The following is a 15101-nucleotide window of genomic DNA, read 5'->3' as shown; positions in this document are numbered from 1 at the left end:
GCCCCTTTTTTTTGCCATCTTTACAGGATTGGGGGGTTGTGTTGTGTCAAAAAAGGAAGGTGGGCACTGGAATGATTCACCTTGGGAGAACCTGTAAGTACCCAGAGCCAGTCAGTCAGTCTGTGATGTGCTGGCTTCTGTATGGCCTGTGTATGGTCACTGCATTGTTCAGAAAAACCTAAAGATGAATGAATGAATGAATGAATGAATGAATGAATGAATGAAAAGTTCTCTTAGAACATGGGTTGTAAGGACAGTGTGGTCTTTGGGTCAACGTAATAAACCCACTGCTCTGAGCTATTAGGCATCAATGTATTATCTATCCACTGCCCAGTTGTCTTGAAATAGGCTTGAGGGATTTATCACAACTCTCCAGGGTGAAGGTACTGTCAGTGTGCTGCAAGTACTCTCAAAAATGTATTCCCGAAAGCAGCCAAGGGAAGCAGTGTCTGCTCCTGTCTCAGCATGGTGGACACAGGAGGGACGTTCTGAAGGACACGCTTAGCGGAGCACTTGCTGAACAGGGGTATTTATAGAACAGTTTGTTCTAAGTGGCAGATTTAGTATCTATACTCAAATGGAAGGCCTTCAGCAGTCAACTAGAGACATTTAAAGAATGCGAGCCCAACCAACGTCACCTGAGAGATATACACTAAAACATGGGGGGGGGGGGGACACCAGGAAGTCTATTGGCCTGAGATTTCACCACAGACAGTGTCAGTTTCATGACCACGGGCAGGCAATGGAAGCATCTAGAAAGTGGGTGACACAGTCACTAAGGAAGGCTTCATTATCCGTAAACGTCCAGCTCACTTCCTGGTGCTGCCTCCACGTTGGGATGGAAGACCCTGTCCCTCATCGTCTTCAACGGAGTCCGGGCTTGAGCAAGTACATGAATGAGGCTCCCAGAGACTTGGGCTAGCATTTGCGGCCTGTGATTCTACTTTTCCCGAGCGGAACTACTTGTCTGTCTAGCTCTGTTTGCTGGCTTTGTGAAGAAAGCGACTTGACCTGTGAAGTAGCTGTGGTCATAGGAGCTTTTATCCATTTTTTATTTCTGGGATTTCTGAGTGGGTATTCTTAGCAAAGGGAGTAACCGTGGCTCTAAAACGGAAGTGTTTCAGCGGGCATGCCGTTGTATGAAATTAACAGTAGAACACTTTAAAGTCATGGTCAAACACTTTAAACTTCCTCATTGGCTCATGTGTGGAGCCTACCTCTGCTTCCCTGACCTTTGCTAACTGGCTGCTCTAGTCATAGCACAGCAGTGAAAGAAACCTGAGCACGCTTCCTCACTGTGAGGTTCAGCTGGCATTAGGACAGCTTCCTTCAGGTAAATGTAAGACAGAGCTCTGGTGATAGCAGCAGTTGTGACAGAAAGCTCAGGGCCAGCTGGGTGCCGTGGCGCATGTCTGCGATCCCAGCACTCAGGGAGGCAGAGGTAGGCAAATCTCTGTGAGTTTGAGGCCAGCCTGATCTACAAAGCGAATCTAGGCTAGCCAAGGCTACACAGAGAAACCCTGTCTCAAAATACCAAAAAAAAAAAAAAAAAAAAAAAAAAAAAAAAAAAAAAAAGAAAGAAAGAAAGAAAGAAAGAAAGAAAGAAAGTTCAGGGTCACAACATCTTCACCTGATTTCAGCACCAGAGCTAACCGTATGTGAGAAGCTCCAGGAACACCAGGCTCAGAGGCCAGTCTGGCTGCAGCTTGTTGTACCCATTTGGCTTTCTTATTTGCTCTTCCTATTTTGATGGGGACAGGATGCAGGAGGGGAGGCCAGCAGCCTGAGCTGGATGCTCTGAAATGAAACATTGAAGGAAGGGTGCTCGAGGTCTGAGGCCTGGCAGGCTGTAGTTTGAGCCGCAGATATTCATCAGACTGCCTTGGTGTGGCCCTGGTGATTAAAGAAACAATGAAGAGGAAATTTGCAACCCAGTGATGCTTCTTTGAGCCTGTGTATACCAGAAGCCAACCATTACTCTATGTTTTAGAAACAGATTAAGTACTGTGACTGCCTTTGGAAGATCTGGCTCCAGTCCCAGGTCTTTTGTAATCCTGGCCAGATCATACAACATCTCTGGCCTCTGATTTCTTAAATTCCTGTAAACATTTTTTTGGGGGATGGATGAAGACATTTTTGCTTCAAGAGAAGGTTTGACTTCTTGTATTAAAATGGGTGGTGTGCTGTCATTAACTAGTATTTTAGCTCCTTCCTCACAGAAGTCACTGTTACTCTCAGTGATGAACTCATACATATTTAGTAGACATCCTTGACTGTTTGATATGTGCTGGTCACTACACCAAGCGCTAGAGACACAGGGTGGAGAAACAGAGAGAGGTAGTTGTTGGGTCTGTCACATGTGAGCTAATGACCAAACAGCAACACATTTCTCCAACGTGACAAGCTACAAGGCCACCAAATGTGGCTGTGACGGGTAGGGTGGGGGGGGGGGCAAGGAACTTAATAGAACGGTCTGCAAAGCTGTAGGACAGAAATTAGCAGAGCAAAGGAAAAGCAGAGGGAAGGGTACTCCAGGTAGAGGGAACAGCAGACAGGGTGGCTTTGTGACAAGAAGTGTGATCCCCTCCCTGAACTGACAGACAGATGACAGCCCAGCTGGAGTACAGGGGATGAAGAGCTAGAGTCCAGGCTTATTTGACAGGCAGAGCCTTGAGAAGCAACTGACTTAGGGGAGGGAGAGTTGGCGGCTACTACAGTTGTAAGTGGGAGGTCAGTCCTCCTATGGCAGTGAAGGGGAACTGAGCAGAGAGCAGAGTCCCGAGGTTGCCCTTTTGGAGAATGGAGAAACCAGATTCCTGGGAGCATCCCATTGTGTCATGCTGGTGCTGTCTTCATGTGTGCTCTGAGGTCTCAGATGTAGAAGGTAGGCTTCCCAGTTGTGCTGTTTTCTCAGGAACACAAAGAGAGAAGGAAAGAGCACTGTGGAGGTTTTGCTAGGAAGGTGTGGAGTTGTGGGAAGTGAGGGCTGGTGAATCAGAGAGCCCATGAGGATAGGCACAGGGTGAGAGTTGTGAGGCCGAGAAGGGTTGACTGAGGGAGAGGAAGGATTGAAGGTCAAATTTGAGAACTCGGCAGATGAAGAAGTGAGAGTGTCAGTTCTCTGAAAGGGAAGGGGCTGGACAGGCGGCAAGATGTGAGGGTTTCAGATGTGTGTATGATCTGTGGTGTCCATAAGATCATAAGGTGTGACTCTAGTGACCATAAGATCATAAGGTGTGACCCCAGTGGCCATAGGATCATAAGGTGTGACTCCAGTGACCATAAGATCATAAGATGTGACCTCAGTGACCATAAGATCATAAGGTGTGACCCCAGTGGCCATAAGATCATAGGGTGTGACCCTAGTGACCATAAGATCATAAGGTGTGACTCCAGTGACCATAAGATCATAAGGTGTGACCTCAGTGACCATAAGATCATAAGGTGTGACCCCAGTGGCCATAAGATCATAGGGTGTGACCCCAGTGGCCATAAGATCATAAGGTGTGACCCTAGTGACCATAAGATCATAAGGTGTGATCCTAGTGACCATAAGATCATAAGATGTGACCCTAGTGACCATAAGATCATAAGGTGTGATCCTAGTGACCATAAGATCATAAGGTGTGACCCCAGTGGCCATAGGATCATAAGGTGTGACTCCAGTGACCATAAGATCATAAGATGTGACCTCAGTGACCATAAGATCATAAGGTGTGATCCTAGTGACCATAAGATCATAAGGTGTGACCCCAGTGGCCATAAGATCATAAGGTGTGACCCCAGTGGCCATAAGATCATAAAGTGTGACCCCAGTGGCCATAAGATCATAAGATGTGACCCCAGTGACCATAAGATCATAAGGTGTGACCCCAGTGGCCATAAGATCATAAAGTGTGACCCCAGTGGCCATAAGATCATAAGGTGTGACCCCAGTGGCCATAAGATCATAAGGTGTGATCCTAGTGACTATCAGATCAAAAAGTGTGACCCTAGAAGCAGGGGTGCGGTGGGTGGGAGGACTCATTCATTGCAGTCCTGGGGGATTCACATGAAGGTTCCTAAGCCATTTAGAAGACTGAGAGATGAGAGGACAAACTGAAGAGCCAAGGACAGGAAATAGGAGAAAGGCAGATGAGAAGGTGCTTCCTAGAAAGGGGACGGGGTGGCGACTTGAGAGGATTTGCTTGGCGATATTAATGGGAAGAATGAGGATACGGTTTCCCAACTCCCAAGATTCTCAGGGAGAAGGGATCCTGGGATGCCCTGTCATCATTCACAGGAGTGAAGGCTGAAGGGGATCATTTACAGCTGAGATTAGCAGGACCTTCAAGGTAACATCCTAAGAGACAATGAGTCCTCAAAGAGAAAGGATGGCCCAGTCAAGCCGGGAGAAAGGGAATGTTGGTGCATCCTTGAGGTGGATCCCAGACAGGAAGCCAGAGAATCCTGAGGTTAAATATTTGGGAATGGGATGGTCCAGAAGGCAGCCCCTCCATCTCACAGAAACAGAAGCCCAGAGAAGGGACATGATCCTGAAAGGGCTAGTCAGCCAGTGTCAGAAGCACATAGCAAACGTGGGAATTCCATTGTTCTTTGAGTGGCTTGGGACTGGTGTTCAGTGCTTATTTTAGTTGCCCCAGCCCCATTCCAGATGTTTCCCAGTTAGCAGCTGCCAGAACTTCAAACATAAACCAAACCAAGTCACCTCTTCCGTTATCAAAGAGGACTTGTGTCATGGAATCTGGGGACCCCAAGGCACACTGTAGAATCCACAAGTCTGAGTCCATGCTCTATAGTTTCCATGTGCCCCACGCGTGGACATCGGTCCTTCCCATGGGCCACTAGGGGAATATATGGTGAGATGCTTAAACTTGGGAGCTGGTAGGTGTGGCTATTATCAGGTTAAAGCCTGGAGATGTGCTTGTAAAGGGGCATGGCACTTCTCCGGTGGCCACCTCATGGCTATTTGTTGTATCAGTCTGCTGTGTGAGAGAGGTGTACTAAACATACCTCTATAGATGTGGACCCTTACATGTGCAACATATATGTATGCACGATTGCGTGCACATCATTCCCAGTGACATAAGGTGTGAGACGTCTTCTATATACACATGCACTAGGTTTGCCTGCAAAAACTTTTTTTTTTTGTTTTACAATCAAAGTTGCAACCCCCAAAAGACTGCATGTTCTAATTGAAGGAGGAAAGCGATCCATGAATGGATGGTCAGATGCATGCTTGTGGCCTAGGGAGGAAAGGTGGGTGGTCCTCCATACACAGTTGCACCAGCAGAGCACTAGGAACCTGTACTAAAAGTGCTCTGCGTAAACACCTCCCTCCTGGCAGAACTCAGATTTGTCTCCCTTTGGTGCAAAGAGTGTTAGAGGATGCTCAGGCCCATGAAAGCCATTCCCTAGGACAGTGCCAGTGACCCCAATACCACATCCCTAGTCTCTTGTCCCTGTGGCTAAGAATGAGCTACGTTTTAGAATATATCATGAAAGGTGTCTCTAGTTCTTAGGGAGCCCTTCCCTGCCTTTATTTACAACCTTCTTTCTTCTGCTGGGGGTAGAACAATCAGTTATCACACCAGCTGTCTGGTACCAGGGATACACAGGTGCTTTCTTGTAAACACCCCCATGCCCTCCCGCCCCAGCTCAGCTCATCTGGCATCTTTATAGTGGAGGAGCAGCCTGAGACACTGGAATAGGCATTGAGTCAGCTGGAGGCCTTGTTCCTACCCTTTGGACAGGTTGTACATGTTCGGAGGCAGTGGCTGGGCGAAGTCACAGCCACTGCCAGTGGTGATCTGGCCATGCTTGCTTTTGTGGTTTGCCTAAGTCACCCTGGCATCCGTTTCCACTCAGGGCTGTGAAGCAGAAAGCTATGGTTGTCTTCAGTAGGGTGGACACTAGTTTCCTATGCCAAGATTTACGATAAGCCATCAAGCATTGGCTTTTGCTCACCCAAGGGAAGCCACGTAATATAGAACCCCTCCCCCCAAAATGGGGCCCATTCATTCTGTTTCAGATTTTGCATTTGGCAGTGTATGGATTTGAAACCAGGTTAGTGGCTCAAAGAGCTTTCTGAGCAGACCTGAGCTCTACTCATTTAAACTATGTAGCAATCAAGATCCAATTGCCTCTTTAGTGGTGGCGTGGGAAGGTAAAAAGAAACTTTCTTCTGTGGCGCTATCTCTTAAACATATTACAGGTAGTTAGGGTTGGAAGGGAGCCATCACTCATTGGGACATTGGCCAGAGCAAGGAAGAGCGACCTGCACACAGTGGGCTTTACGGTGTCACCATTGAACACTACTGAGGCCATTCTAGTCACCTTTTCTTCTTGCTATCTACAGTCGTGGAAGTCAACAAGAGGGACATAGTCTTCCTGGTGGATGGTTCCTCAAGCCTGGGGCAACCCAACTTCAATGCCATCCGAGACTTCGTTGCCAGAGTCATCCAGAGGTTGGAAATTGGACGGGACCTGGTTCAGGTGTCCGTGGCTCAGTACGCAGACACTGTCAAGCCTGAATTCTATTTAAATACCCATGCCAACAAAAAGGATGCCATAACTGCTGTGAGGAAGATGAGGGCCCTGGAAGGCTCAGCCCTGTACACGGGCTCTGCTTTGGACTTTGTTCGAAACAACCTGTTCACCAGCGCAGCCGGCCATAGGGCTGCTGAGGGGGTCCCTAAACTCCTGGTGCTGATCACAGGTGGTAAGTCCCTTGATGAGGTCAGCCAGCCAGCCCAGGAGCTGAAGCGAGGCAGCATCATGGCCTTCGCCATCGGCAGCAGGGCCTCTGATGAGGATGAGCTGAAAGAGATCGCTTTCGACTCCTCCCTGGTCTTTGTTCCCGCCGAGTTCCGCCCTGCTCCTCTCCAAAGCATGCTACCCAGTCTGCTGGCACCCCTCAGGACCCTCACCGGAACCACAGAAGGTATGGTAGATGTGGGGTCTGCTCATGCAGGAGGGGGCTTCGTGGTGGGAACAGCCACAGCGAGGTGTTTATCGCAGGTTTAATCTTCCTGCAAGGTTGAGACTGTAGAGTTGGAAAATATCATGCTGTAAGTGCATATGATTTTAAACTGTAGCATCACAGGGCCACCTGCCTGTACAGCTTCTGGCCACAGAAGTGACTCCCTGTTCTCCTGACTGACATGCCTTCTGCTTTCATTAGGGACCCTTTCAGAAACCTCCCCTCAGTCAAGGACTTTCCTTGGCGCTGACAGTATCTCTACTCAGAGACAGTGTACCACACTCAGCTCTTAGCCCCTCTTTTCTCTCTGTGTCCGGGATTCTATTCAGTAGGGCAGCAAACCAACAGATGGATGTGAAGATCAAACCCACGGTCCTTCAGCTCCCTCACTTAATGTGATTGACAGTGCAGAGCCATTCCCAGAGCCACTGAAGCTCCCAGCCTGTGAACTGGGTAAACACAAACCTCTGTCCTCAATGAAGAGAAGATGAATATCCTGGGATCCAGCTCACCCTTCTCACAGACCTCACACTGAAGAACTGTCCTGTACAGTGCATGAACCTACTGCATGCGTGCCTGCTTGCTCCTCAGACCATCTCGTCTTCAGAGTCCTCAAATCCATTCTCCCCACCCCCCCTCTCTCTGTGTGTGTTTGTGTCTCCTGAATCCACACTGTTTTAGCCAAGGTTAAATTTGATGGATGAACATAGGATCCAGCTAGTCTGAATTACAATGAGGCATTGGGGGCGGGGAGGGGCGAGTATGTTCTAAATGTGCCCTTCAGTATCCACAGGGGATGGGTCAATTTCCACCATCCATGGTTACAGAAATCCACAGATGCTCAAGTTCCTTGCTTAAGCTAGGGCAGTGCTCAAGTGTAACCCATGCATATATCCTCCTATATGCACAGTAGCAAATGCGATGCTAGCATTATAGCTGCTTATACAGGAAGTACTGACAACTGGCACGGTTATATTCAGTACAAATATATTTTTCCCCAAATATTTTGAGTCTTGTTTGAATCCCTAGATATGGGAACCACAAATAATTTTTTTTTCAAGTAAGTAATTTTGGCCAAACACAGGATAGAATGTGTATTATGCTGTCACCAAACTTCTCCAATACCTGTGACAAAATTCATCACAAAAATGAGGTAGTAAAGGAAAGTTGATTCCGGCTAGCAGTTTGAGGGCGCTGCCTATGGTGGTGGGGGAGGCATGGCAGCAGGGGCTTGAGGTTGCTGGTCATGTTCACAGTCAGGAAGCAGAGAGAAAGAGAGACAGATGGATGTGGGTCCTCAGCTGGGCTGTCTCCTTTTTCCTCTGCCCAGGGCCCCAGCCCACAGAATGATGGCATGTTCATTTAGGGTAGATCTTCCTATCTCAATAGCCCCTGGCTCAGAAACCCCCTTACAGACAAACACAAAAATCTGTCTCCTATGTGACTTAAAAATCTGTCAAGTTGACATCCATACTAACCATCACGTCTGTGATCGTGCCACACCTCCGCGGAGGATCTCTCCTGGGTATCTTATTGGCCACAACCAAAATGACGGTAGAGAGTGGCAGGGGGATAAAGATGCCAGCTGGAGGACCACATACTTTGATTGGCAGGTCCATGTGGGTGATGTTTCTTGAGCATTGGGTAGAAAGAGCCCTCTATGTGCACTCAGGTGAGTCCCAGAGGACCTAGCTGGCATAGGTGACCATCCTGTGACCGGAGGTCTGGAGACGAGTGACACAGAAAGGACAGTGCCATTGTGGAGTTCAGTTCCAGGGAGGGAACACTGTGTCTCAGGATTCTGGTGGTTTTGTTGGTTGTACACATTCTAACTCTAGCGCTTTGTCTGCCTGTGGGCAATCTCGGCTTCGTACACTTGGCTATCAGTGTGCTTCACCAGCTCCAGCCACCACAAGGGGAAAATATGCAGCTGCTCGCCATATTTTACCAGATGGCATGCTGTGCCACGTTGACTTCCTCCGTGTCCTGAGTGTGCCATGTGTGCCCCATGGGGGCCACACATGGGAAGCCCTCACAGGGGCGTGTCTCACTGTGTCTTCTGTGCTTTACTGCAGTTCACATAAACAAACGGGATATCATCTTCCTTCTGGATGGATCCGACAACGTTGGAAAAAACAATTTTCCTTATGTGCGTGACTTTGTAACCAACCTAGTTAACAGCCTTGATGTTGGAAGTGACAATATCCGTGTTGGCTTAGTGCAATTTAGTGATACTCCGGTCACGGAGTTCTCCCTAGACACTTACCAGACCAAGTCAGAGCTGCTGGCTCACCTGAGGCGCTTACAGCTCAAGGGGGGCTCCGGCCTGAACACAGGCTCCGCCTTGAGCTATGTGCATGCCAATCACTTCACGGAGGCAGGCGGCAGCAGGACCCGGGAACGTGTGCCTCAGCTGCTGCTTCTGCTCTTGGCCGGGCCTTCTGAGGACTCCTATTTGCAAGCTGCCAATGCCCTGGTGCGCTCAGGCGTGCTGACCTTCTGTGTGGGGGCCAACCGGGCGGATAAGGCTGAGTTAGAACATATTGCTTTTAATCCAAGCCTGGTGTACCTTATGGATGATTTCAGCTCCCTGCCAACTTTGCCTCAACAGCTGATTCAGCCCTTAACCACATACGTTAGTGGAGGTGTGCAGGAGGTTCCACTAACCCAGCCAGGTAACCCTCCCGCCCCTCCCCTTCTTTGGATGTCTCCCTGGCAACAGTGCTCAGTGCAACCCTGTGATGTATGGAGGGATGGCGGGTTCGTTTGGGTTGGACTGGTTGAAGACACTGTACCATCAAATTTAGCCTCTAAGTCTAGAACATTCAGCTATGCCCTGTTCGTGTTGTCTCACACTCATTTAGAGGCTGAACAGGGTGAACATTCTAGAGTGAAAGTCTATGAGGAAGTAGGGGAAAGGGGGGAAGAAAAAGGATGAGGGAGGGAAGGAAAAAAAGAAGGGAAGGAGACAGAGAGAAAGACTGATCGACTCTATTATATGATTACACTTTGGCACCCTTCAAAATTTGAACCCCTCCTTTGTGTGACATTCTACATTTGCCATGCTTAAAAAGCCTCATCATGCAGCAAGGAGTCTGTGTCACTGTTGTGGCAGATTATTATGTCCCTCAGTGAGACCTACCAGTTTGCGGCCTTCGCTCAGAGGGCTAACAAGCCTGAGCCAGTGGCTGCCTCACTGAAGTAGTTCCCAGAATGGTTGGCGATGATATTTACATGGTACGAGGTGGCATCCCGTTGTTGTTATCTATGTGTGTGTGTGTGTGTGTGTGTGTGTGTGTGTGTGTGTGTGTGTGTGTAGTCCAGTTTTGGTAAATTGGAAATGTTAGCAGGGGTTTGGACCCACCCCTATCTCCCACCCCTGCACCAAAGCATCAACAGGTAATCTTTTGAGTCATAACTCTTGACTTTAAAGAAACATGATTGAGTTTGAACAGATCCATGTCAACCCAGGTATCCATAGGAAGTTAGTCTGTAGCTGGTCTCTGTCATAAGAGATAGAGGTCAGTTTTCAACAGAGGCAGAGAAAGGAACCATTTTGATGGTTTTATTTCTTTTCTTTTCTTTGGTGTTTCAAGACAGGGTTTCTCTGTGTAGCCTTGGCTGTCTTAGACTTGCTTTGTAGATCAGGCTGGCCTCGAACTCACAGGGCACCTGCCTCTGCCTCCTCAGTGCTAGGATTAAAGGTGTACGCCAGCACGCCTGGCTTGATGGTTTTATTTCTAACAACGTGAAAACACCGTCTCTTCTCGGTAGTCTAACCTGCTGCAAGACCAGGACAGAAAGGCTTTCCAGCAGCTTGCTTTGTCAAGAGTAGCTGGTGGTGGGCTGGTAGAATAGGCAGCCTGATGCTATTCCTTTGCACATCTGTGCTGCCCTGGGACAGCAGAGGCCATGGCAGGGGCTTGCTTCTCCTCCTTTGTTTGTACAGTGACATCAGATGAACGCGGTGAACTCCCATATCACTTGGCAGTGCTAGGCAGAGCCTACTCAGTGTCGGGGTCTCTTGGCTTACTGTGTCCATCTGCTTTCCTTGTAGAGAGCAAGAGGGACATTCTCTTCCTCTTTGACGGCTCAGCCAATGTCATGGGCCAGTTCCCCGCTGTCCGAGACTTTCTCTACAAGATCGTTGAGGAACTGGATGTGAAGCCGGATGGCACCCGGGTAGCGATAGCTCAGTTCAGTGATGATGTCAGGCTGGAGTCCCGCTTCAATGAACACCAGAATAAGGCTGAGATCCTTAACCTCGTGAAAAGGATGAAGATAAAGACAGGCAAAGCCCTCAACCTGGGCTATGCCCTGGACTACGCACTGAGGAACATCTTTGTGAGGTCGGCTGGCAGCCGCATCGAGGATAACGTACAGCAGTTCCTGGTGCTGCTGGTTGCTGGCAGGTCCACAGATGCTGTGGCCGGGCCAGCAAGCTCCCTGAAGCAGCGAGGAGTGATACCGTTCATCTTTCAAGCCAAGAATGCCGATCCTGATGAGCTGGAGCAGATTGTACCAGCCCCCGCATTCATTCTGGCTGCAGAGTCCCTCCCCAAGATTGGGGACCTCCAGGCACAGATTGTGAGCCTTCTGAAAGCAGCACAGAGTGCGGGGCCTGTGTCAGGTATGGCTCAGCAGTATGGGCTCTCCCAGTAGCCCCATGGGTCGATCTCTAGGTTAATCACTTTAACAGAGGCTGCTGGCTCTAGGTTCTTAGCTGAATCCCTCCCAGGGCTTTCAGAGCCTGGAAATTACAGGTCGTTTCCATTGGAGCAAAATAACACAAATGGTTTCTCTTTGATTTTTCTAACTTGTGTCTTGGAAAGATACGGGTGAATATCTTTTAAAGGCACTAGAATATTTGATAATAAGATGCATTATAGGGGTTTAGAAATCAATAGTTTATGTCTTTAAGAAATTCCTGGTGCGGTGGCGGATGCCTTTAATGTCAGCACTTAGAAGGCAGAGGCAGGTGGATCTCTATGAATTCGAGACCAACTTGATCTAAAAAGTGAGTCCAGGACAGCCAGTGCTGTACAGAGAAACCCCATCTCAAACACACACACACACACACACACACACACACACACACACACACACACACACACACACTCCTGTCTGATAATGAAGCCGTATACCATGGCTATGTTATAGCCAAACAGCCTTCATCTTGACATCAAGTATCAAGTGATGGGTTTTAATGGCCATCACTGATGTAGTCCTTCATTTATATTCATTAAAAACTAAAGACATCAGAGAAGGCAAATGAATTCAATTCCATCATTACGGCGGCATTAAAATTTCTGACTGAATTTACGCTCCCTTAAGTTGGTATTTAACCATTCTTCATTTGGTGATAAAATGAGTACACACACACACACACACACACACACACACACACACACACACACACATTCCCATGATATATATGTATATGTTCAATAACATATATGATCATATATGATCATTCATTGAAAACTGAGACCCCAGAAGCTCTTTTCTGATAAAAAGATTCTCTCAAGGTTAATTTGGGGAGGTCACCCTGACATATGAGTTACATTCGTCCCTTCCACTGATTCTCTTGTGCCTTGTAGCAAACTCTTGAAGTTTTCACAGCTGCGAAATTCTTGGCTCTGCTGGCTCCACTATTTCCTGTTCCCAGTTACTTTCTTGAGTTTACTTTTCACGGTCATCAGCTAGTTGCTTGAGACAGGGTCTCACTACATAAGCCTAGCTGGTCTGAGACTTGCTCTGCAACGCAGGTTAGCCTCAGATTCAGAGATCCTCCTGCCTCTGTCTCTTAAGACCTGGCGTAAAGGCCACCACACCTGGCCTTGCAAATCTGTTTAAATTCAAGAAAGTTAAATCAAGATGTGCTCCTTTACTGGCATGTTCATCTCCTGTTGCTGCCTCAGTGCTTTACCACATACATCATGGCTTGCAACAAAAGGAATTCCTTCCCAACAATTTTTTAGGTCAGGTGTCAGAAGCCATCCTACCTGAGCTGATGCCAATGTGCCAGGGGGGCAGGCTGCCTTCTAGCTGGAGGGCCTGGGAGAGAACCCATTTCTTTCCTTTTTCATTTGAATTCTCTGGCTCATGGCCTCCTCTCCATCCTCCCTCCTGGTCCTCCCTTCCTGTTATGATGTTGTGCCTATTTGGGGGATACAAGACACTCTTCATCCCCTAACATGTCATTTAACCATCTCTTCAAAGTCATCATTACAGACAGAAAGATCTGGGCTGGACCTTTCTCGGGAGCTGCATGCCATCCAGTACAGTGCTATAAAGCTGTTGTGTCCAGTCCTGTGTGAGTCACCAGGTGCTTTTTTCCAACTGTAGGTGAAAAAGATGTGGTGTTTCTGATCGATGGTTCTGAGGGTGTCCGGAGTGGCTTCTCCCAGCTAAAGGAGTTTGTACAGAGAGTAGTGGAGAGCCTGGATGTAGGTCCTGACCGGGTTCGTGTGGCCCTGGTGCAGTACAGTGACAGGACCAGGCCCGAGTTCTACCTGAATTCCCACATGGACCAGCAGGGTGTCATCAGTGCCATCCGCAAGTTGACGCTGCTGGGTGGCCCAATCCCCAACACAGGGGCGGCACTGGACTTTGTGTTGAGGAATATCCTGACCAGATCCACTGGGAGCAGGATTGCAGATGGTGTGCCTCAGCTCCTGATTGTGCTCACGGCAGAGCGATCCGGAGATGACGTGAGAGGCCCCTCGGTGGTCCTGAAGCAGGGCGGGGCTGTGCCCATTGGCATCGGCATCGGGAATGCTGACATCTCTGAGATGCAGACCATCTCCTTCATCCCGGACTTCGCCTTGGCCATCCCCACCTTCCGGGAGCTCGGGACGGTCCAGCAGCTCATCTCTGAGAGGGTGATCCAGCTTAACCGTGAGGAGTTGAGCACATTGAAACCTGTTTTTCTGCCCTCACCAAGTGCAGGTGAGTGGTTGGGGTGGAGTCTTTAAGTTTTTCTTTCCCATAATAACTTTAGCTACTTCCTTGGACTGCATGCTTCAAAGCATTCTCAGTCTTGTTTCCTTTGCCATATAGAGTTGTGTTTTAAACTAGGAGCTTCTTTTTTGGGGTGGTGGTGGTGGTGGCAGGGGTGGACATCAAATAGTGAAGCTAAGGTTCATGTTTGTGGTCAAATTAAAGCATCCAAAAGGGCATGGCCATGACATAGATCTAGGCTCTACAGAGGAGCCTGAGGGGGACCCTTGCTGAGTGCCCAACCTAAGTGGCACCTGCAAGCAGTAGCCTTCTGCCATCAGGAGGAGCCTGACCGCAGGTGCTCTGCTCTGCTGAGAGGGGCAGGGTCTCTGAGATATTTGTATCTATAGCACTAATGTGTGATGTTCGTTTGGGGCTGAGCAGTGTCTCACCTGTGGGGAGGCCTTCCTGTTCTCTGCGCAGTAAGCCTGAACAAGGTCTGAGCTGTGGCAACTTTAGGAAAGAGGTGAGCTCATGCTCTGTGTGTGTTGGCTCAGGGATTGTACTTCCTGGGTATTCAGGCAGGGTGGTCACAGGGTCAAAGGAGAGAGATGTTCAGTGTTTTCATGGTGTGGAGAGAGGAAAGTGAGGGACCAGGGAGTGGAGGGTAAGGAGAAAGCAGTGTGCTCTGTGCACTTACATGGGTGTTTTAAGATGTTCACATACATTTGGGGAAAGTCTCTCTCTCTGTCTCTCTGTATCTGTCTTTCTCTCTGTGTCTGTCTGTCTCTGTCTCTGTCTCTCTGTATCTGTCTTTCTCTCTGTGTCTGTCTGTCTCTGTCTCTGTCTCTCTGTCTCTGTTTGTCTGTCTGTCTGTCTGTCTCTCTCTGACCTAGTAGAGGAACAGCCATTTCCAAGCCCAGGAGTGTCTTTTTTGATGTACCTCAAGACCTTAAGGCTCCTGTACGTGGATGTGAGTGTGTGGTATGTGCGTGCTCTCACACTCCACACCAACACTCCCATAGTGCCTGGTTCCTGTTCCACTCGCGCTCCCACACATCAGAGTGGCCACTTGGTAAACTCTCCCTTTCTGCCCGTCTAGCTCCCTCCACCCTTTTTTCCTCAAGCCTCGCTCTCAGCTGCAGACCTTGAATCCCACTTCCTAGAGAAGTTACGA

At 48.7% G+C, this 15101-nt stretch overlaps 2 protein-coding genes across 3 annotated transcripts in view; both read left to right on the top strand.

Moving 5' to 3' along the window:
• COL6A3 (collagen type VI alpha 3 chain) overlaps nt 1–15101 on the top strand; it is an 86383-nt gene that overhangs the window by 25556 nt on the left and 45726 nt on the right. For both annotated transcript variants that reach the window (XM_084780961.1, XM_084780960.1), the window contains 4 exons: nt 6359–6943; nt 9058–9657; nt 11040–11612; nt 13331–13933. In XM_084780961.1, coding sequence (XP_084637087.1) covers nt 6359–6943; nt 9058–9657; nt 11040–11612; nt 13331–13933 — 2361 coding nt within the window. The remainder of the gene's footprint in view (nt 1–6358; nt 6944–9057; nt 9658–11039; nt 11613–13330; nt 13934–15101) is intronic.
• On the top strand, nt 34–6299 carry LOC311596984 (uncharacterized protein). The gene is made up of 2 exons (XM_084780962.1): nt 34–1504; nt 1597–6299. Exon 2 carries the CDS (start codon nt 3176–3178, stop codon nt 4100–4102), a length of 927 nt encoding a protein of 308 aa, XP_084637088.1. The 5' UTR covers nt 34–1504; nt 1597–3175; the 3' UTR covers nt 4103–6299.

Source organism: Acomys minous (genome assembly GCF_964271855.1).
Source record: "Acomys minous genome assembly, chromosome: 4".
NCBI classification, from domain to species: Eukaryota; Metazoa; Chordata; class Mammalia; order Rodentia; family Muridae; genus Acomys; species Acomys minous.
This window is presented reverse-complemented; position numbering and strand designations above follow the sequence as displayed.

Bases quoted from the DNA above. Each gene is read 5' to 3' on its own strand.
- LOC311596984 (XM_084780962.1), top strand. From the start codon at position 3,176: ATGATCTGTGGTGTCCATAAGATCATAAGGTGTGACTCTAGTGACCAT.